Source organism: Coffea eugenioides, chromosome 3 (genome assembly GCF_003713205.1).
Source record: "Coffea eugenioides isolate CCC68of chromosome 3, Ceug_1.0, whole genome shotgun sequence".
Lineage (NCBI taxonomy): Eukaryota > Viridiplantae > Streptophyta > Magnoliopsida > Gentianales > Rubiaceae > Coffea > Coffea eugenioides.
In genome coordinates, this window is record NC_040037.1 from 17,068,866 (window position 1) to 17,091,176 (window position 22,311).

The 22,311-nt window shown below is 38.0% G+C and overlaps 2 protein-coding genes across 3 annotated transcripts; one reads left to right on the forward strand and one right to left on the reverse strand.

Annotated features, from left to right (window-relative positions):
• Window positions 1-13,664: 13,664 nt before the first annotated feature.
• LOC113764550 (MDIS1-interacting receptor like kinase 2-like) lies at window positions 13,665-16,729 on the reverse strand. 2 transcript variants are annotated; one of them, XM_027308476.1, is made up of 3 exons: window positions 14,370-16,729; window positions 13,964-14,264; window positions 13,665-13,868 (listed from the first exon to the last, which is right to left on the reverse strand). In XM_027308476.1, exons 1-2 carry the CDS (start codon window positions 16,651-16,653, stop codon window positions 13,972-13,974), a joined length of 2,577 nt encoding a protein of 858 aa, XP_027164277.1. In that variant the 5' UTR covers window positions 16,654-16,729; the 3' UTR covers window positions 13,665-13,868; window positions 13,964-13,971. The 2 variants fall into 2 exon arrangements, with proteins under 2 accessions (XP_027164277.1, XP_027164276.1); XM_027308475.1 differs by having other exon boundaries at window positions 13,991-14,264; window positions 14,370-16,728.
• Window positions 16,730-18,244: 1,515 nt separating this feature from the next.
• On the forward strand, window positions 18,245-21,687 carry LOC113766208 (receptor-like protein 2). Its single transcript, XM_027310419.1, has 3 exons — window positions 18,245-18,273; window positions 19,837-20,425; window positions 21,061-21,687. The coding sequence occupies exons 1-3, from the start codon at window positions 18,245-18,247 to the stop codon at window positions 21,685-21,687; spliced, it is 1,245 nt and encodes a 414-aa protein (XP_027166220.1).
• The last annotated feature ends 624 nt before the right edge of the window (window positions 21,688-22,311 follow it).

Below are 22,311 nucleotides of genomic sequence, written 5' to 3' on the forward strand. Positions count from 1 at the left end.
ACATTATAATCACCAATACTACGGCGAACACATTCAAGCCTGCCGCTTAAGGTCAGGCATTTGCGCTGAAACCAGACGCAGAACTACCACTTTTACACATTGCCTCCAAATACATTGACCACACAGTGGCTGTAAGATATAAGCACCACAAAACTACTAGACCCCCTACATACATTCCCAGGTAAACCAAAATGCGGCCATTCATATTGGTAGGTCGGGAAGTGCAACGCGAAGAAGATGATCGAACCCCGGGACGCCGCGCAGCACCACCTCCCTCATTGCTGCGTTGCATTCTGACAGAAACATGTTGACGGCTATCTTCAACCGCTCCTGGCTGGACATGAACTGCGTTGACAACAATACTGCGTTACCGCTTACAAAAGGCAGCCTATGAGACATTTGTATAAGGCGCAGTTATTGTTGGGTCAAACCTGAAGATCCAATCCCGGGCGAAGCTCATAAATGTGCTCCATGAACTTCATCACGTATAGTCCGCAGTCAAACTTGAAACAGAGTAAGGAATGGGTTAGGGATGATGTTGGACTGAGAAAGGATATGAAGTATAAGGATGGAGCCGTAACGTGTTGGTTTGCCGAGGGCACCACGATGCACTTTCAAGGGGAAACTGGCATATGTTGTGCTTGTACCGTGGTCCAAAACCAAACAACAGAGCCTCATGAATTCTGTGCACCTACATGGAGTCAAACCAACAAAAAGGGATTACCATCTTATCTGCTGCCTTATAAACAAACATGTATACAGATTACATTAGTTGGACAAACAGTGGACTTATGTTGTCAGACAAAAGTAGGCCCGTATAAGTTTCCATGACACTGAAGAGGTACACGTAAATGTGAAACAATACTACTTTGTGATGGGTGAGTGGATGACTGCTGACAAACTAACCACTACTCTTGTAATCGCCTCACGCCCAGCAGTTTGTTGTTCATCCGGCAAACTGTCGTATATAAACAGTTTCGAGGCGGTCATGTCTATGATGCACAGGAACCAATGCTCACAACGATGGTTCATTGGGACACAAATCTGCAAGGCACCAACGCAACAAACAAAACATGTCCTGATTACAGCATGCACACAAATTGCATGCGGAAAAGTCTCAAGTCTGCTGTAACTCAACAACCATCCAACAAACACAACAAATGGCATACGCATACCTTGCTGCAGGCATACATAGGTCCGCCAAACGACGCGTCCGTCAGGTAGTCGGTGTACACTGTCTCGGCAGCCACATTGGTCGACAAAACCAGGTGCTATTCAGCGCAACAAATTCTAAGTAAATGATACGCACACATGCATAATACGCACACTTGAAGGCTCACTTCGTCCAACCGTACGTGGACAACAATTGAGTGCGCAAATGAATGTGTTGGGGAAGGATTACTTGGGTGTGACGGAAGTTGAAGACGAACTTGAACTTCGTGGTAAAGTAAACCGAAAACTTTTTAATGCATGTATTCAAGACCTGCGGTCCGTATAACCAAACTTATGGTAACACAGCCCAAAGACCCGCATATGCGTACCTGGACAACCGCAGGGAGAAACCATGTTGCTGCCGTGGCAAATGGGTTGAGTCGCCGAAATCGACAAGTTAGCCAAGCAGCATAACAGTTGATGACCTGAAGCACAGCAGTAGTGATATAATTTAGATCTTTAGTAAAATGCAGACGTAGTGGGTGCAATTTATTCGAAGCACCGAAGTGCTTGTAATGACCGTGATACCTCCGAACTTATCCAAATTTCGGGAGAAAGACTCATTAGATGCTCTCAACATGCAATCTGACCCAACATGAGGAGCAGCGTTTCACTGCATCTTACAATGCGAACCCGTGAGCATGTGTAGGTATGAAAACAACGGTATACCAAAAAAACAATAGTACCTTTGCATATGCCGGTTGTGGAAGATGAAGTCAACAACCTGGGCAAATGTGTGAAGTGGTAAGTATCCGCAGTCCACTCCATTGTTGTCCTACCATTGGATCGCCACATGACAGCGTTGGAGACGAGAACAAGTAAGACAGGGGTTACTGTGAAGCATTTAGTCGACAAACAAATGTACACATACAAATACCCATCACTCACTCCTGCGTTGAATATTTGGTTAAGCGCTGAAGTGTCTGGTTGCGAGGGTGGACTCACGCCACGAAACTTACCCTACACATTATGAAGCTGTTAGGAAAATGAACGTCATCTGTCACACAGACAACTGCTTGCACATCATACTTATGCTTTACACCGAAGGGGATAAGGAATTTGGGAACATGTCAAGGACACTAACGTAAGCACGCACGGGACACTATACAATACCCACCTTTTGTCGACGCCGCGCTGATGTCTGTAGCTTGCCTTTCAGCTTGCAGCTTGCTGACCTTTTCAAACCTTTACACTTCTTCGTTACACCGGGCCCAAGTTTTTTTGATGCTGTGGACGACATTTGAGAGTTCTCCCTCGACGCAATAGGAACCAGGGGAATTGCATCAGTTGGTGCAGCTGATGAGGGCCACAGTGCTTTCATGCACCGAGGTTTCTTACCTCTGCTCACCTTCACATTAGTATCCTTTATCGGGGAGGTTACATCATTTGATTGGCCACTGTCGGAATCCCGAATGTGTAAAGGGTTCAGCCTATGTCCAGAGTCCTGCACATCTGCATACCGAGGCTGGTATCCGCCACCGGACGACGACACCTGAACAACCGAATTCGCCTTCATTTTGGCCAGATTCGCGTCACGGTTGGCACGCCCGCGGCTGGTGTCGGCACCCTTTGGTGGGAGGAGGTGCGCATCACCTCTGCGTCGGCCCATAACTGTAGTGTGGTCATCTGCTACACAAGTCCTTTCGTCCCCTCTCACTAATGCTTCCCTCACCAAATCCAACGACCGCCCCATGCTGCTCATCGTTTCCCTCACAGCTATTAGGTGCGCTTTCAACTCGTCGTTGCTTTTCTCAAGAAGACTGAGTCTACGGTCAACCGACGAAGGAGGTTCAACCGGGCGTGAACATTCTCCACGTTCACGATGTGTCTTCACGGTCACATTTACCTGCCACAAATCAAATTCATCCCTCGCCACACGGTGGATTAACATAACAGTTGCATGACTGTAACCCAGTACCCCCAAACTTATTAACCCACAAAAAACAAACATAGCGTCTGCTTACCGGGTAATTCGTCTGCCCGTGAATGTAGCCCGCAGACTTCAACCTTGACATGCCGGCATCAATGTCAGCCTGCCGCCACCGCCTAATCCATGGGATTCCACCATCGTCATTGCACTGTAAACGATCATCTCCCAAATCAAACCGGCCAAAGTACGTTATCTACAAACATGGACGCATCAGTTTTAATCATTACTTTCCCAATTTATTTAAATTTGTTAGTACTACTTCTTTTGGGAAGTGCTTCAGCAATTCCCATGGTGGAATATAGTTCATGACGCCGACAAAAGTCGTACCACTCACCACAAGAAACGTCACACATCCGGACACCTCGCGGACTGCTAAAGCTTGTGCTGTCCTCGCCCCAAACACGACCTTATCAAATACAAATGCGCTCCAGTCATACTCTGCCAATTCGCCAGCACGCGCAACAAACAGCGCAAACTCCCTATAGAAAGTGTCACTTTCCGCAGGGCACAGCAGGTAGTACATCAAAAGTACAAAGAATTTAACCCTAAATTCTGTGCCGCACGTTTCCAGATTCTGAAGGCTTCGATGCACTTCAGAATACACAATGCATCCTTCTGTAACTGGGATGTGGAGCTGCTCTTCAACTGCTGCACTAATGCCTGTGGTACGTAGACCATTGCATATGTCCCTGCTGCCTTGCGGGAGCCCAAAACATGCCGCAACATCTGATGCGGTGACTGGCACAATGTGGCCCTCAACACTCAGACAACCAATTTCGGTGTTGAAATTGTTAATAATCCAGGACAACATTTGTGGATCCAGCGTTAACGGCATAAGTTCAAGAATGCCTGTGAAACCACAGCCACATACAACTTCTCTCTGCTCCCTTGTCAGCCAATCAATCATTTCCTTCACATTCAGCATGTTTGTTGGACTAGTCAACGTACATCCCTGCAACAATCCAAGACTCACGAAATTAGTAAATGCAAACTGGCGACATATGCTTCTTTTCTAAACTTATGCATAAACTGCAAACAGTGGGGCCTTTTTTGAACCTTCACTCACCTTCAGTGCCAGCCCTGCACTACGTTGGCCCTGTGACGAACGAGTACTGCGGTTGCTTGAAATTCCCCCCATCGGACTACACCTCAACAAGTAGGCAAGATCCGTTGACAAAGCAGCGTCACCTGCGACAGTAGCTGCGCAATTTTCCCCCTTTGTGCAAGGTATTGGAGTTGTGGATGAACTGGAGTAAAGTGACAGGAGCACCTTCCAGTCCATAGTTCCATCTTCGTCGTCCCTGCGTTTTACGGTTGCACCGCCGGACAACATCCATGAGATGCAAGCCGCAATTGGGAAAATATGCTCTAACGAACACAACGCCTCCACATCCACAAACATTTTGCTTCCCCTACACAGCAAACCCCAGAAGAACGACCGTACCAAACAATATATGCAGGGGTCTGGTTTATGGGTTGCCTGCTAAGTTAGTCATGTGGCTTGAAAACAGTTTTGCTGCTCTAACTGTTGCTTTCGAACCCATATATTATATGCACATACATATATATATTACGTGTGTCTATGGCTTTATATATACATTTATATGTCCTACTTTTGTCGTCGCCTGTGCACAATCCAAAATTTTGTTGTTCAATACCTATCCGGACCAATAAACAACTAACAAAGTTTTCGTGGCCCGCGACTGGCCCTGTGCTACCAACAAACGATAAAGTAGTTGCCGCATGGTACTGTTAACCATTTCCAACTTTAGCGTGTCCGTTTCTCACACACAAAACTTTAGGCATGAAAGAAGGCGCGGTTTACCTACATGATTACTGCATGTCTTTATTGTGGTTAAGCCGGACAACTGTGGTGGCTGTAAATTCCCCCTCATTTATGGTGATCACCATTGATTTGTGTATCAGCATTTACTACAACTATTTACAGCGCTTATGGTAAGCATGTGCAAATGCGTGAAAAGTGAAAATCAAAATATGCAAGCAACTATTCTAAAAACTTCAAATACTTACATGCTTACTGGGCTTCCAACAAAGCAAACAACGGTGCACAACAAGAGGACCTCTGCAACAACAATTGCACTGTTTTGTGTCCGGTTGGAGGGATGAAGTCAAAGACGGTGTAATTGGACTGCACACTCCTTACGTCAATACTTGTTTTAGAAGAAACCTGACCCCCACCACGCGTTTTTTGACAGCAGGGTGTGGGACCGTGCCAGCTGTCATCGCTTTTCCCGCCAGTTGCATACCGTCTTTTAATTTTCCCTCCATTTACTGTAAAGGTTTCCCGCCTGTTTCCCGTCCGGGTCTTTCCTTTGTTCCAATTATATGGTACCCGGTTCTTGGCGATGGCGTCCGCAGTTCGCTTCAAATATGGCATTGCATTATTCAATTCCGGCTTCCAATAACGACCGGGTATTCAGATGACAAAGTGTTACATTTACTTTTAAATTACATATGCATGTCATTCTTTTTACTGCTTCCACCTTACATTCCTGCCACTATCTGCCCACCAACACAACATTTCACGCTATAGTAAATTTGTTATACCAAATGTGTTATTCATATTATTGTACTAGTTGTCACAGCACTTGTCTCATTTTTTTAACGTATACATTAATGCAACTTGAAATCTTATTACGTGTCCTTTACCAGAAAATAGATTTCATCGTATTCACGTTGATACTAAATTGAAAATAAATAAATTGTTCAACAAAATACTACCTCTTTATGACTTTCCTCCATTACAACAACACAGTACCAGATTTTGCATACATTATTTTTTCCCCACAAAATAAACATAAACCAATTTCAACACCAATAAAACAGTAGCTCTTAAAAGGCTTTCCAGCATCGATACAATAGAGTACCCATTTGTCAAAAACAAATATATTTATTGGCTAAAACTATTCCATTATTCAATAAACCACCAGCTAATTGTGCCTTCCCTTCATAATTTATCTATTTTCATAACTTATTTTATTAGTAGGACAAAATGACAATAACATTAGGTTTAACAGCATATTACCGTTTACGCCGAAATTGACGTACACGAATGTAACCTATAACAAGAATTTACTCTGAAAACCAATGAACATTTTTAATTCGAAACCACAACTGTGAAGATGATCGGTCTAAAAGGGAAAACAATACCATATATGTACAGTACTCGCATCGCACGTTCCAAATGCTACAGTGCTACTTTTGCAAAGCGCCCTCAAAAACATATAATTCAAACGGATCCAATCATTTTCATTTAAAGCAAAAATCGTTCAAAATGTTCATCGCATTGTGGAGGATGAATTTTTTCGTCCGCCAGTTCGCTTGCGTGTATTTTTCCCTCGCTTACAAATTTACACTAACCAACACTTCAATTACTTTCGTTGTGATTCTGTTAAAATTTGAAAGTGCCCATCACTCATTTGTTTTTGTCACGCTTTGCTTTTGTTTACTTTTTCTAACCAAATTTAATTCGATATAAACACTCGCTAATATTTTGGATTCAAAATCTTCTTTATATTCAAATTTTTAGTCAAACAAAAGGAATATAAGTGAAAAAGTATCAATTTTTTTTAACTGATGTATACGTCTATTTCATTTCACTCTCACAATACGAACACTGTGTGCTATATGTGTATTTCATTTGACATGGTATTCCACTATTGAAGTGAAATTAAATTCATATATACACTGATTTAAAAAATAAAACTAATGACACACATGATCAATAAATTTTAAGAAATGTCAGCAATTATGAATCCAATTATATCAAATTTACTTTGACCAATTTTATATAAAACATGACCACGTGCGTTGCGCGGGTTCAATTCCGATCAAAAAACTACTCCGAAAATTTAGTACGTACCAAATTTGACCGATGTAATTTTGTAAGCGATTTAAAATAACATTTTTAAGAGCGAGGGACGAAAAAAGTTAATTTGCAAAATATGACTAACGTTTTCCACGTTTTTCCTTTATTTAAAATACCATATCTATGAATGTGTTGTAACTGTTATCCATCGATATCATACAGTATCATTTTTCCATCAAATACCAGCTCTTTAACAACCATTTCTTCATAACAAAATTATCTTTATCGGATACAAACAAAATTATACCCCTTTTCCAATAAATAGCTATTTCAAATAAATAATTGCCGTTGTATTCAAAAATGGGTTAATTTTGTTTCTTCCAATAAATACATTTACTTATGCAAATATGGGTACTATGTTGTTATAATACATAAAACCCATAAACAGCTGTCGTTTTAGGGGAAAATGGGTACTCTGTTTTTGTAATAGAGGAAACCCATAAAGAGCTCCTGTTTTAATGGACAACGGATTTATTTTTTTTATCCGATTCATTTATTTATTTATGGAAAATAGCTGTTCAAAAGCTACTATTTCATGAAATTTGAAATTTTACGATACCAATGGATAACAATTACAATATATTCCCAAATTTCGTATTTTAAATAATCAATAATATGATTAAACATACCAAATCTGTGAATGTGTTTTAACTGTTATCCATCGGTATCGTAAAGTATCATTTTTCCATCAAATACAAGCTATTTAACAACCATTTCTTCATACATAAATTATCTTTATCGCATACAAACAAAATTATATCCGATATCCAATAAATAGGTATTTCAAATAAATAACTGCTGTTTTATTCCAAAATGGGTTTTTTTTTTCATCCATTAAATAACTTTTTTTATGTAAAAAAAAAGTACTCTGTTGTTGTAATACATAAAAGCCTTAAAAAGCTGCTGTTTTATGGAAAAATGGGTACTCTGTTCTTGTAATAGATAAAACCCATAAAAAGCTGCTGTTTTATGGGAAAATGGGTACTCTGTTCATCTAATAGATAAAAGCCATAAAGAGCTGGTATTTTATTGCATGACGGATTTTTTTATTCCGATAAATTATTTTGTTTGTGGCAAAAGACCTGTTCAACAACTGCTGTTTCACCAAAAATATTATTTTACGAAACCATTAGATACCAGTTCAAATACTTTCCCAAATTTGGTATTTTAAATAATGAATACTATGATTTCAAATACCAAGTCTGTGAATGTGTTTCAACTGTTATTCATTGATATCGTAAAGTATCATTTTTTCATCAAATTTCATCTCTTCAAAACCCCTTATTCCGAATACAACTTCTTTAACCCGATTAAATTTTAATGTACTTGTTTTCGAATACAACCCCACCTCTTTATGGCTTTATGTATTACAACAACATACTATCCATTTTCCCATAAAAAAATTTATTTATTGGATAAAATAGAAATAAAACCGTTTTCCAATAATACACTGGGTATTTCTTTGAAATACCCATTTATTGGAAAATGGGTATACTTTTATTTTATGTCATCAATAAATTTCTTTATGGAAAAAATGGGTGTTAAGGTGCTGGTATTTCGTGGGATGACGATGCTTTAGCATATCAATGGATATCAGTTAAAACACATTCGCATATTAGGTAATTTAAATAATCAAAATTGGTTCCATTTTAATTACATGTTTTTTACGGTGTTTTTCACAAACATCAATTTGGTATTTTGAACGTGAAAAACAGGTACATTACATATCTCATATTCTTTCCCCTAACACACCAATCAAATTGACTTTTGTGGTTTGTCTTACAAAATGGGTTTTTTTTATTTCATCCATTAAATAACTTTTTTTTCAAAAAAAAAAGTACTCTGTTCTTCTAATACATAAAAGCCATAAAAAGCTGCTGTTTTATGGGAAAATGGGTACTCTGTTCTTGTAATACATAAAAGCCATAAAGAGCTGCTGTTTTATTGGATGACGGATTTTTTTATTCCGATAAATTATTTTGTTTGTGGCAAAACACCTGTTCAACAACTGCTATTTCACCAAAAATATTATTTTACGAAACCATTGCATACCAGTTCAAATACTTTCCCAAATTCGGTATTTTAAATAATGAATACTGTGATTTCAAATACCAAGTCTGTGAATGTGTTTCAACTGTTATTCATTGATATCGTAAACTATCATTTTTTCATCAAATTTCATCTCTTCAAAACCCCTTATTCCGAATACAACTTCTTTAACCCGATTAAATTTTAATGTACTTGTTTTCAAATACAACCCCACCTCTTTATGGCTTTATGTATTACAACAACATACTATCCATTTTCCCATAAACAAATTTATTTATTAGATAAAATAGAAATAAAACCGTTTTCCAATAATACACTGGGTATTTCAAAGAAATACCCATTTATTGGAAAATGGGTATAGTTTTATTTTATGTCATCAATAAATTTGTTTATGGAAAAAATGGGTGTTAAGGTGCTGGTATTTCGTGGGATGCCGATGCTTTAGCATATGAATGGATATCATTTAAAACACATTCACATATTAGGTATTTTAAATAATCAAAATTGGTTCCATTTTAATTACATGTTTTTTACGGTGTTTTTCACAAACATCACTGTAGTATTTTGCACGTGAAATACAGCTACATTACATATCTGCTATTCTTTCCCCTAACACACCAATCAAATTGACTTTTGTGCTTTGTCTTACACATTTTTCATTTCTTTTTTGTCGAAATTCAAAAAGAATTTTAAAACTTATATAAACCGAATAAATTACCACATTAATTATTGCCACTTTCCTCATATATCGGACGCCTGATAACAAAGCGGTGAAGAGCTGGCATTTTTATTAATGAAAACTTTGCCTTCAAATTTATGACTTTGCTTCATTATATGATTAAAGTACCCTGCTTTTTGGTATTGCCCACCAATTCATGTTTTGTGACGGTGAATTCAAAATTTTTTAACATCGTATTTTCATTAATCAGTCTTTTTTCCGTACTGTCTTCAAATTTAATGAAAAATTTAGTTCCACGGTGTTTGGGAGCAAATTCTAAACTACATGTGCATAATCATAAATATTTTTGTAATTGCTTAGTATATTTATGTCATGGGTATTTGTTGTTGGTATGTTATTATTAATTTTATTACAAAACTATAGTTTCACAATTTTTAAAAATGTATTAAAGCAGTGGGGAAACACTGCACATTAAACGCAGCAATTGGAGGGGAAAAAGGCCTGCATCCGCATACGTCTTGTTTTGTTTATCTGCACGGGTGTTCCCACTGCAAGATAACAGACCGTCAACTCCTCATTTTACAAATACACCTGTTACGGGTCTGCCTACGTTACGATTGCTCAAAGGTTTCCTACCATAAAGGTAGTGTTTGGAGCCGTTGTCTCGAAACTACACCCTCCGTCCCACATTTACTGTTCAAATTTGTTTTTCGCACGGTCTAAGAAAAAGCAGTTAATTTTGTTCGAACAATCAATTTAAGTAATTTTTTTCCTAAAATACCATCACATTAATTACATTACAACTTTATGAAAACTTCAATTAATGTTAAAAAAATAATCAACTCTCATTATATAAAGTGGGTATATAGTAACAACAACTTACATTTAATAAGGCTATTTTACGAAAATTTAAATACAACTACAATTTTCAATTCAATTGAAAAATGTACTAGAATTTGGGACAGACGCAAGAGCAAAATTGGACTATCAAAGTACGATGGAGGGAGTAGTACGGATACCTCTCCTCTGCTTTTCCTTCTTCCAAGTTATTATCCCGCTCGCATGCGCGGTTTACATTTATTATTTGTTCAAACTTCGGTTCGTTCTTTACGCATAATTTTTTTCCCAGGGCCTTGGCAGCATTTTCCCCTTGCTAACGGGTAGATTTGCAAATGTATACATGAGCAGTGGTTCTGAGTTGCAATTACACTGCCCCGGCCCACCAAACTGCGTTGGAAAACGCAAACGGCTGTACGAACCTCTGCTGTTAACTTGCAGCAGCGGACAACATGTTAGCGTTGCATCTCCACGCGCGATGCCATGGCTAAACGTCTCCGTCTGCAATCCATCCACCTGCAACATATGTCGGCCTCTGGAGGCCTTCCTACCATATGCACGGTCAACCCGTTCCCACCATAAAGGTATCCGAAAAAAAGGTCAGCCACGGCGATTGATTCAATTGCTTTCTCATTGTCCCGGTCATATGAGAAGAAAACCACTAAGGAACGGAAGAACCGAAAAAGTCCAAGTGAAAAGCTAAGAGAGAAAAGTCAAAAGCTAAAAACAAAGTAGTGCTCAGTGTCTACAATATATCAATTGCTCCTATTCTAATGGCTACTGTGCGGCGTCCGCCGCCCAGCCCAGAGAGGAAAAAGAGGAGACTTCGGCCTCCTCTTTTTAATGCGCTGTCTTCGGGCCAATTACCAAGAAGGGTCGCGATTTGATATTTCAAAAATGTCCCTAGATGCTTGCTACTTGAACTCTTTTTTGATAATTATCAAATTGGTCTTGATTGTGATATTTTTGTTCTACTCCTTGAAATAAATATAAATTACGAAAAGTGAGTAGTATCTAATAATTAATTATATCAGGTCAGATAATAGGAAAAATTAATAATAAAATAAATGATAAAATTGCAACATATCAACTCACTAGACAGTGAAGTGTAAATTCTAGCAGTATTTAGTGTAAATTTCAAAGTAAAAGTTTAGGCACTCGTTAAAATACAAGTAACTTATCAAAGTAAAAGTAACTCACTCGTTAAAACTATGAGGAACCTGTGAAATCAAAGGCTTAGAGCTTTTAAAATTTCTTATCGTAATTAAACAATTTCAATTAAATATAGAACATTAAAATGACATTAGCATTTGGGAGCTGCTGGGTGATATCAAATTAACAATGCATAAAGCCTTTTTTCAATTCCATGGTCCATCACCAGCTTGGCTTTTTTGGCTCTAATTCCCAATCGTTAGAACTTGGCAGCTACTGGGTGATACTAAGTTATTAATTAATGCATAAAGCCTTTTTCAATAATATACATTTTATTTCTTAAAAGTTCAGTAACTGTAAAAAAAAATAAATAAATAAAAAAAAGCCACATAACATACATCATATGGATTTTGATACAGTTAATAATCATGGGATCCTAATCATTTGTTTACCCAAACGACAAAATATTATTTAAAAAAAATATGCAACGTACTTCATAGGTACAATTATTGGAGTTCTAGCCTCACGATCAGGAACATTCTTGCTATGCAACATTGATAGGCATGAATTGCTGTCATTTACTTCACAAAAATTCGCAGTTGAAGTTGTTAATTAGCTAAGTTTTTTGGAATTTATTGAAAAAGGTGGAGTGACAGAGAGGATTCACTTTCCAGCTACCATCAAAATCGTTGATCTCTCAAGCAAGCATGGAATTTGATGAGTTTCAATGTCAGCAACAGCAGCTTCAATTACTGTCATAAGCAACTTCTCCTACTCATCAATTACTGTTCTTGACTTTTCGTTCAATTATTCTAATAGCTCTGCTGCTGATGGTTATGGAAGATGCTCGAAGCTGAAGATACCACGTGCAGGTTTCAATTCAATCACAGGATCTCTTCCTGATGATATACATCAGGTGTCAACTCTGCAAGAGTTTTTCCTACAATATCACTGAGGCTTTGGATGTTCTAAGCAGATGCAAGACAGATACTTCTTGCAATATAATCAGATTTCAAGATTGCAATCTGCTATATATCTGAACGGAAATAACCTCACTGGAAACGTTCCTGTCAGTATTGGTGATTTGAAGTTTATTCACGTCCTCGAGCACAGTCACAGCAATTTTCACAGGCAGCATTCCTGACACAGTATCTCAACTAATTATTAACTTGGAAAAGCCGAACTTTTCTGACAACTCTCTTTTGTGGTGAAATTCCTTCATCACTGAACAAACGACACTTCTTATCTTTTTTTCAGCGTGGCTAACAATAATGTACAAGGCTCAATACCCACTGGAGGTCAATTTGACACATTCTCAGAACAAAGTTTTGAAGGAAATCCAAATTTATGTGGTCCAGTTCTTCAGCGGTCTTGCTCTGAATTCTTATCCACCAAATGTAAGCGTACAGATGCAATTCTTCAGAACATACATAAATTTCAGAAATCATAACCATATTTTGGCTCATTTTTGGTATCTCTTTTGGTATTAGTTTCACTGTTAGTTTTATAATTTGAGGCATATTATCAAGAAAGCATCCCCCAGGATCCGGCTGCAGATACATTTTTTTCCACCCCTAGTTTTCAACCACTAACTCAGGTGCTAAATGGGGCATCCAAGACCAGCCTGGCTTTACATATTAATGGCTGTAAGACTCTTTGTTCTAGGGTTGATGTGTGCTTACTATATAGAGAAAAGATGTGGTAATGAATCTTACTGTAAGAAATGAGACGAGGTGGTAACAGTTCTGATCACCACTTCAGGATGAGTAATTTCTTAGTGATTTTTCGTCAAGGGCATTGACATTTTATTCAATAATTTGATCATAAATGACATATGTATTATTGCACAATATGGTTGTATCATATGATATACAATATGGTTGTACAATACTGGTCCTTTTAAACCTTTATGCTGATGATATAAGAATTCTAACTTTCAGGATAAGATTACCATACATTTCCAAACTCGATTGGATAGGCAGATTTTATTTTTACACAGGATACATACTCTGCATCATATCATCTTCTGCTGATGCATGATAGTGCTATGTAGGAAGGGGGGAGGGGGGGGAAGGTATTGATGGGGCACCGCAGTCTGCATTTAATAGGAGGCAAGATACCTGCAAAAATAAAAAACATCATCCAAGTTCAACATATCCGGTTCACCTATTAATTTAACAAGAAAAGAAATGGACAAGAAGTTCACATGGCCTACATTGAGTATCAACATGTAGATATCAACCTGGAAATAATGAGCATTGTTGGCCTGCATTGAGGATCAACATGTAGACATTCTCTTGCTAGTTTGAGAATGGATAGAAGACTCTCTTCAATTTGTCGATTGGGATACAAAAGTCTTTTGTCTAGCAAGACTTTTAATTCTATCTCTTCCAGCTTTGAAGACATTAGATTAGCAATCAAGTCGCCAGGATGCTTTCCTTTGATTACTTCCATTGTCAGGACCCCAAAGCTATAAACGTCACACTTTTCGTTAACTTTCATTGTGTAGGCAAATTCTGCAAAAGAGAGTTGGAAAATGATTTTTCATGATATGTGATCATACTTGAATTTACTAGTTAACAAATTAGTGACAGGAAAAGGAAAAAAAATAACTTTTTTACCTGGTGCAACATATCCATATGTGCCTGCAAGAGAACTCCAGTTAGATGAGTCTCTTCTGAGAAACTTGGCAGTGCCAAAATCTGAAACATGAGCCTCGCATTCTGGATCAAGCAAAATGTTGTTGCTTGATATGTCTCGGTGTACAATTGGTGGTGAACAATCATGATGCATGTAAGATAAAGCATGAGCGACGCCTTTGATGATATTCAACCTCTCTTGCCAGTCTAGTTCCTTAGCTTCTTCTTCTATGCTCAAGATTTTGGCCAAGCTTCCCCTTTCGAGGTACTCATAAACCAAAATTGAATGCTGAGCATTTGAGCAGAAGCCAAAGAGTTTCACAATGTTTCGATGCTTGATTTCTGTCAAGGCCCTGATCTCATTCAAGAAACTTCTATCCTTTGCCACGTTAGGTATGTTGTGAAGTCTTTTTACAGCTACTACCTCGCCTGATGGAAGCTGTGCTTTGTAAACACTTCCACAACCTCCTTTCCCAATGCAATACGTTTGACTGAACTCTTCTGTAGACCTCACGATTTCTTTATACAATGCTTTGCCTTCATAAGCACATATGGCAAATAAACCGCCCTTATTCACCTCCGTATCCTGCACTCCTGAATTTTGTTTTCTCCGACCACTCAATTGGAGAACACCGAAGAATGCACCAAGAAGTATGAATGATCCCAGAAGAGGTAATGCAGTTATGAGAACAAATTCCTTCCTTTTATCCTTGACATGCTTTTTAATCAACTGGGAACTTTCACAAGCTCGTAACCCTGTAATAGTGCCACACAAACCTTTATTTCCCTTTACTTCTTCTAAGGTTAGATTCACAAAAGCTCTACCACTCGGAATTGGGCCGTCCAAATTATTAAAAGAAAGATTAATGTGCAATAAACCAGGCAATTCTGCCAAAACCTTTGGGATCAAACCAGAGAGGTTATTCTGGGAGAGATCCAATGTCCCCAAACTCTGCAAATTTTGAAACTCAGATGGTATCTCTCCTGTGAATAGATTTTGACTCAAATCCAGTTCAGAAAGTTGGGTTAACTTCCCAATCTGCAATGGAATCTTTTGACTTAAAACATTATTGCTCAAGTTCATGTGAAACAAGTGTTTCAAATCTCCCAGAAGTTCGGGTAAAGTTCCATTCAAGGAGTTTGTGGACAGGTCTAGAAATTCCATTAACATTCCCAATTCTTGGGGTATACCCCCAGTAAGCTGGTTGCCATGCAAATCTAGTTTAATCATGGAAGCTAACTTCCCAACTCCCCTCGGTATCTCCCCTGATAAATAATTCAAAGAAAGATCAAGTTTGTGTAGTTGAGTCAAATTTCCAATTTCTGGCGGTATACCACCCATGATGTTATTCTTTGCAACTATAAGGGCTTTCAGCATTTTACATTTACCCCAGTTGCTAGAGAGTTTCCCATAGAATTTGTTATTGCTGAGATCTATGAAATCCAGGACTGGATAGATTCCAAACATTTCTGATAAGTTTCCTTGGAAATGGTTACCGTTGAAACGGGCCCTAACTAAGCTTGAGCAGTTCTGCAAGCTTTTAGGGATTGGACCGGTAAGCATGTTCTCGCCTACAGTAATGTTTTGGAGAATTCCACTTTGACATAATAGTTCTGGCAATGGACCGGAGAACTGATTACCGGTGAGATCCAGTTCAATCAATATGGTCAAATTACCTAGTGACTTTGGGATTGCACCAATGAGATTATTTTGATATAAGTAAAGAAACTGAAGTGAGCTCAAATTCCCTATCACCGGAGGAATGGGACCTGAAAGTTGATTACTTGGAAAACCTAAATGATTCAAGTTTCTCAAGTTGCAAATTTCAGGCGGGATTTTGCCTGACAGCTCATTAGCCCCGAAATCAAGAGAAATGAGTTTCGACATGTTACCTATTTGTTTTGGTATACGGCCAAAGATCTGGTTAAAGCTGAGATCAAGATCTTCAAGATTTGGGAGGGATGAGAACGGGAAATCATAGAGGCTACCTTTAATACTCCAATCTGAGAGGTTCAACCTGTTGACACTTCCATCAATGCAGGAAATACCAGCCCAAGTGCAAGGAAGTGTAGAAGAATTCTTGGCATCGCCTGATTGAAGGTTCCATGAGGTTAGATAGCTATTGTTCTGGCTCAAAAAACTGGCTTTCCATTTCAAAAGAGCAGCAGCCTCTTCAGCAGAAGCTGAAGCTCCACATCTGGGGTGAAAAGATGGGACAAGTAGGACGACAAGAACGAATATGGAGATTATTTTGAAGGAACCCATGATTGCTTTCAAGTTCAACTCAAGTTGGCAGACGTTGTTATTCTGCACCACAAATAAAGCTAGTATTTATCCTAATGCACATTCAAGACTTCAGAGGTCTTCTTGCTCTGTCCCCGCCTTCTTTGTATAAAGATGCGTTGCCCCGACTCTTTCCCGTCACAATGCACCAACGTAGGACCAAAAGGAATATGGAGAGTGCTTTTGCAATGCATGTTTGAGCACACTGGCTAAATGAAAGAACACTTGCAAAACTTGACCGAGTCAGCTATTTGGCCTGTCAATTAGCATCTTGACCTAGGTAGATAGATTATGTTAAATAGAGAGTCTTTGCCACTATCTTCACACCTTTTTTTCAAAGGTTTTTACACAGTAATTTTTCCCTTGAACAATAAAATTGAAACATTTGTCAATTCATCTAATAATCTTTTCTCATAAAAAACAAATTTTTACTTGTTTTTCAACAATGAGTTTCAAAAACTATTTTTATTTAAAAAATATTAAAAACAGCCATAGAAAATGGATTAAAATTCGTTTACAGTCACATCATTTTATTTTTTTAATTCTAATTCTTGGTGAATATAGTAGATTGCATCTACTACACTCATTAAGCATTGAAGCATATAAAATAGTCAGCAGAAGAATCCAAAGAATCATTGAAAGGTACAACCAAATGATAAAAAAAGAAAAATCAGAAATATCCGTTTTGAAGTTGCACTCGAAAGAGCACGATTACAAAGCATAATTCCAATCACTGATCGACTATATATGAACAAAATTGACTAAAAATAGGACTCAAATCTTCGAACAAAAAGAAACTAATCGAAACGAAAAAGGAAAAAGCTAATTGGAAACTGGCAATTGACTAAAAAAGCGGAAAAATATGAAAAATGAGTGCTGTTGCTGTTGGCAAAGATCCAAAAACTTATACTCAAAGATCCTGTTAATTTTTGGTGATGCAAAAACAAAAAAAAGAGAGAATCACAATTTTCCGAAATGAAATACGGTGTCACATCCGGTGTGCAAAATTGGAGTTCATTCTTTAATGCGACGGGAATGGCAGCTTTACTTTGGTCTAGTGCGCCATGTCCAAATTCCAATATGCATTCACGTCTCCAGTGCGATAGAAAAACGCATCATTATTCATTGCACGTAGGACTCCCTCCTCTTCTTAGTTCTTACATCACACATCTCCGCAAAGTGCTTTCTTGATTTGACCTCTTCATCACGAGTTGTTCCCCCAAATTCTCTACGCCCGAGTTCCTATTGCAGCGCCACCATCTGCCCCTTTGTCACGCCCCGAACGTGCCCGTCACATGACATCCACCGTACTCCCAAATCCCACTCAAAAATACAATGTTATATTAACTAATTAAACTTCGCAACACTAAATAATTTAAACAATTAAAGTGCGGTTCGAATTACATATAAAAAGAAGTCTACGAATATTCAAGGCGTTCGTACATTTATTCTCCAATTGAAACAACGGAAACAAAAGTAAATAAGATAATACTAGAAGTAGCTAGCCTGCCAACTTCCGGCTTATCCCAGTCCTTAGCATAAGGATGTATTGCCTTGTCTCTTTCTTATCACGATGGACCAACGTGGGGAACAGGATGGCAGGTGGGGTCACCAACCATATGTTTTTTAAATTTTTATTTTTGATATTGGAACTAGGAGAGCAAACTAATCTAATTAAACTGAATATTTTAAAGTTCAAAATTTTATTAAAATTAAAATTGTGCTCAACATTAGCTTGTTTATTTACAGAGCCAAAATTAGACGGGTTTTTATTTAACCAAAATCAAATCGAGGTCGAGGAGATTAAACTTTTTTTACATATAAATTCCACTTTTATGGTAATAGAGAGTCAAGTTCGAATCGTGTTTGACAATTTACCGAACACAAAATGTTATTTAAATTTGGTTTGAATAGTTGGCGAAACGAAGTTCAAACGAACTCTTACCAAGCTAAACTTAATTCAAATATCAAATCATTTATTTCATTTTTTAGCCTTTATTGGACTATTATTTCTTTTCAAGTAAATTCTTACCGAACTAAACTCGATTTGAATATCAAGTAATTTAGTAGTTTTTATCACCTGATAATATAATTATTGGAGGTTGTCAACGAAGTACGTTGGAATTTATGGAAGAAGGTGAAGCAGCAGAGGGGATTGAAACATGAAAGAATAAACTTGAAGCAACAAACCTAACTAAATTAGTGTAGAAATCTTACATTCCAAGCACTTTCTTTATGTGGATAGGAAATTTAAGGAAAACAAAAATTTCCTTAGTTGAAAATTTCGAAGTTAAAGAGTCTGATATTCAAATTTTAGAAAAAAAATTATTAGAATGTGGCATTTTATGAGTAGACATTCACATAGGAAGTGACACACCGATGATAAATAACCAGTGATTTATATCATTACTATTATGTAAGTATAATATGTAACCTCTTTCAAAATTTTAAAGTAAGGAAAAAAGTTGAGAACTTCTAGAGATTTAGGATTGGGGCTAGGTATAGGTCTTAAACTTGTAAATATTTTTTCGCTGACCAAAAATTAATTTTCCTAAGAACTTGTACCAAGAATCTCTATTCAATTTCTTGAAAATTTGTTCAAAATAGTATTTTTATTCCCAAAGTGGGCACCCCCAATCAGACTGCAGGCTTTTTAACTTCCACGAAATTACACTAATACATACAATCATAGCAAATTGTACATTTAATAGTACAAAGATTGTTGACAAAAAACCAGAATTTTCATTAGAATAACACGTTCCACAATTTGATCCATGAATAATTCCAAACAGACTAAGTAAGCCCAAAAGATGCTTGAAAACCAGATCAGATGAGGTTTGAAATTAAAGTTCTAAGCATATTTAATCTTTCAAACAATGACCCTGGTTGCATTCTTCTTTTGTTCTCAAATTGGTAATCGTATCACAGCAAGAGCAGTTGTAGAAGTTTGTTCTTGGATCATAAAGCTGCAATATTCTCAATTTGTCACTTTTCATTTCTGTTGCTGCTGAGTACATGCAACTTGCTTAGTATTTCACGCTACGGAAACACGAGTAGTAATGTTTCTTGCAATCAACTCGATAGTAACTCCTCGTTGTCAATAACAAAGAACATCACTAGTTCAATTCCTTTAAACTGGAATGTTTCAGCTGATTCCTGTTTCAGGGAGGGTGTTGGCTGTGATCGTAATGGTCAAGTGAATTGCATATGGTTGCCTTCAAGAAACCTTGAAGGAACAATCTCTACTTCAATTAAAAGCCTCAGCCATCTAAAAGAACTCAACTTTGCACATAATAAGTTATCTGTTCGTCTCCCTGATGGATTGTTTTTGTCACTGAATAGACTGGAAATTCTGGACTTCAGCTATAACCGGCTATCTGAAGAATTTCAGCCATTTGATCACTTTCCAGTTTCCATCAAAATGGTTGATCTCTCAAGCAACGGATTCAGCGGGGTACTTCATTGTTCATTCCTCCTGCAAGTATGGAGTTTGATTGGTTTTAATGTCAGCAACAACAGCTTCTATGGCCCTCTACCTACTGTCATCTACAACTTCCTCTACTCTTCAATTACTATTGTTAATTTTTCATTCAATTATTTTAATAGCTCTATTCCTAATGGTTATGGGAGATGCTCGAAATTGAAGATACCATGTGCAGGTTTCAATTCAATCACAGGATCTCTTCCTGATGATATATATCAGGTGTCAACTTTGCAAGAGTTATCCCTTCCAGGAAATGGAATATCAGATCAGGTAAGTGAAGCCATTGGCAATCTTTCCAACCTCAAAATTGTTTTAACTTTATGTCAATAATTGGACAGGTGCACTTCCTCGAGAGATTGGGAGACTTTCCAAATTGGAACAGTTGTTTCTTCACGTAAACAAACTGAATGGCACTATTCCCTCAACACTGATGAATTGCACAAGACTCATAAAGCTGGATATAAGGGTGAACGTTTTAACTTGAGAACTCTCTGCTCTCAATTTCTCCAAATTGTTATCAGCTTCCCAGCAACTCTCACATTGTGTCGAGCTTTGTAACCCATATGCTTAACTAACCAGCTAACAGGAGGGATTCATCCTAACATAGAATTCCTGAAATCTTTGTCCTTCATCTCACTTTCAACTAATAGTTTAACCTATATAACCAGGCGATGAATATTCTAAGCAGGTGAAAGAATCTCAGCTCATTACTGCTCACGAAAAACTTCTACAATGAATCCTTACCCTATGATGGAAGCATAGTTGGTCCTGATGGATTTAAAAAGTTCTTGCCTTTGGTGGCTGCCAAATAAATGGCCAAATCCCAATTTGGCTGGCCAAATCCCAATTTGGCTGGCCAAATTGGGGAAATTAGAGGTCCATGGTCTTTATGAGATTCATATTAGAGGTCCAATGCTCAATTGGATAGGGACTTTGCCAAACCTATTTTACTTAGATTTCTGAACTTTCTCTCGGGTCCCCTACCAAGATCAGTTGCAAGATTGTCAAGACTAGCATCTGAGCTGATTGCTAATCGACTAGTCCGTGCATCCAATGAGTTGCCTGTGCTCCTTGTTCAGCCCATGAGCAGACACTTATATCTACATAATCAGCTTTCTAGATTGCCGCTGGGTATATATCTGAATGGACATAATCTCACTGGAACCATTCTTGTCAGTATTGGCGAATTGCACGTACTTAATCTCAGTCACAACAATTTCACAGGCAGCATTCCTGAAACAGTATCTCACCTGATTAGCTTGGAAAAGCTGAGCTTTTCTGATAACTCACTTTTTGGTGAAATTCCTTCGTCACTCAAGAAACTGCACTTCTTTCAGCGTGGCAAACAACGATCTACGGCTCAATACCCACTGGAGGTCAGCTTGATACATTCTCAAAGGAAAGTTTTGGAAGGGAATCCACATTTATGTGGTTCAGATTTTCAGCGCCCTTGCTCTGATCCACCAAATGCACCTGTACAAATGCAATCTTCAGAACATACGGAAAATTCAGAAATCAGAGTCACATTTTAGCTATTTTTTGTATTTCTTTTGATATTAGTTTCACTGTTAGTTTTATAACTTCTTGTACATTATCAAGAAAGTATCCCCCACTTTCCAACCACTATCTCAGGTCCTCAAAGCTGCATCCAAAACCACCCCGGCTGTAACTCTATACATATTTGTTTTAAGGTTAATCTGTGGCTGTAACTTGTAAGACTCTCTGTTCTTCGGGTTGATATATGCTTGTTACACAGAATTGCAGTTTACCAGTACAATTCTTTGAGCTTGTAGATAATCGCTCATCCACTGCAGGTCTGCATGTTTTTTTTTTCCCCGCTCTTATCCAAGCCACGCCTTACTACTCCCACTGACTTTTTATCCTGGAGTCACTGCCCAGCCGAACCATCGGCTCTGATACCACTTGTTGGGCTCTGAGAGAGCCAAACTCGGGAAAAATTTAACCATGAACTAGAATGGGAACCACAACCATGGGCTTGACACCACATCCTACCCAAAACCTTAAGGCATTGAGTCTATGGATCATTCTCACTTATATGTTCCTCATTCTACTCATCTCTTTCCGATGTGGGATATTAATTCACACTTGATATCCCAACAATGGCTTCATTTAACTTCACAAATTTCTTTGATATA

What these genes read in the sequence shown, in the direction of transcription:
- LOC113764550 (XM_027308476.1), bottom strand. Translation starts at nt 16,653, where the DNA reads ATGGGTTCCTTCAAAATAATCTCCATATTCGTTCTTGTCGTCCTACTT. An exon ending in ATATGGATATGTTGCACCAG is followed by an intron (nt 14,265 to 14,369) that starts GTAAAAAAGTTA and finishes TCTCTTTTGCAG; the next exon opens with AATTTGCCTACACAATGAAA.
- LOC113766208 (XM_027310419.1), top strand. Translation starts at nt 18,245, where the DNA reads ATGGACCAACGTGGGGAACAGGATGGCAG. An exon ending in CGTGGGGAACAGGATGGCAG is followed by an intron (nt 18,274 to 19,836) that starts GTGGGGTCACCA and finishes TTCCTGTTTCAG; the next exon opens with GGAGGGTGTTGGCTGTGATC. An exon ending in GAAATGGAATATCAGATCAG is followed by an intron (nt 20,426 to 21,060) that starts GTAAGTGAAGCC and finishes GATTCATATTAG; the next exon opens with AGGTCCAATGCTCAATTGGA.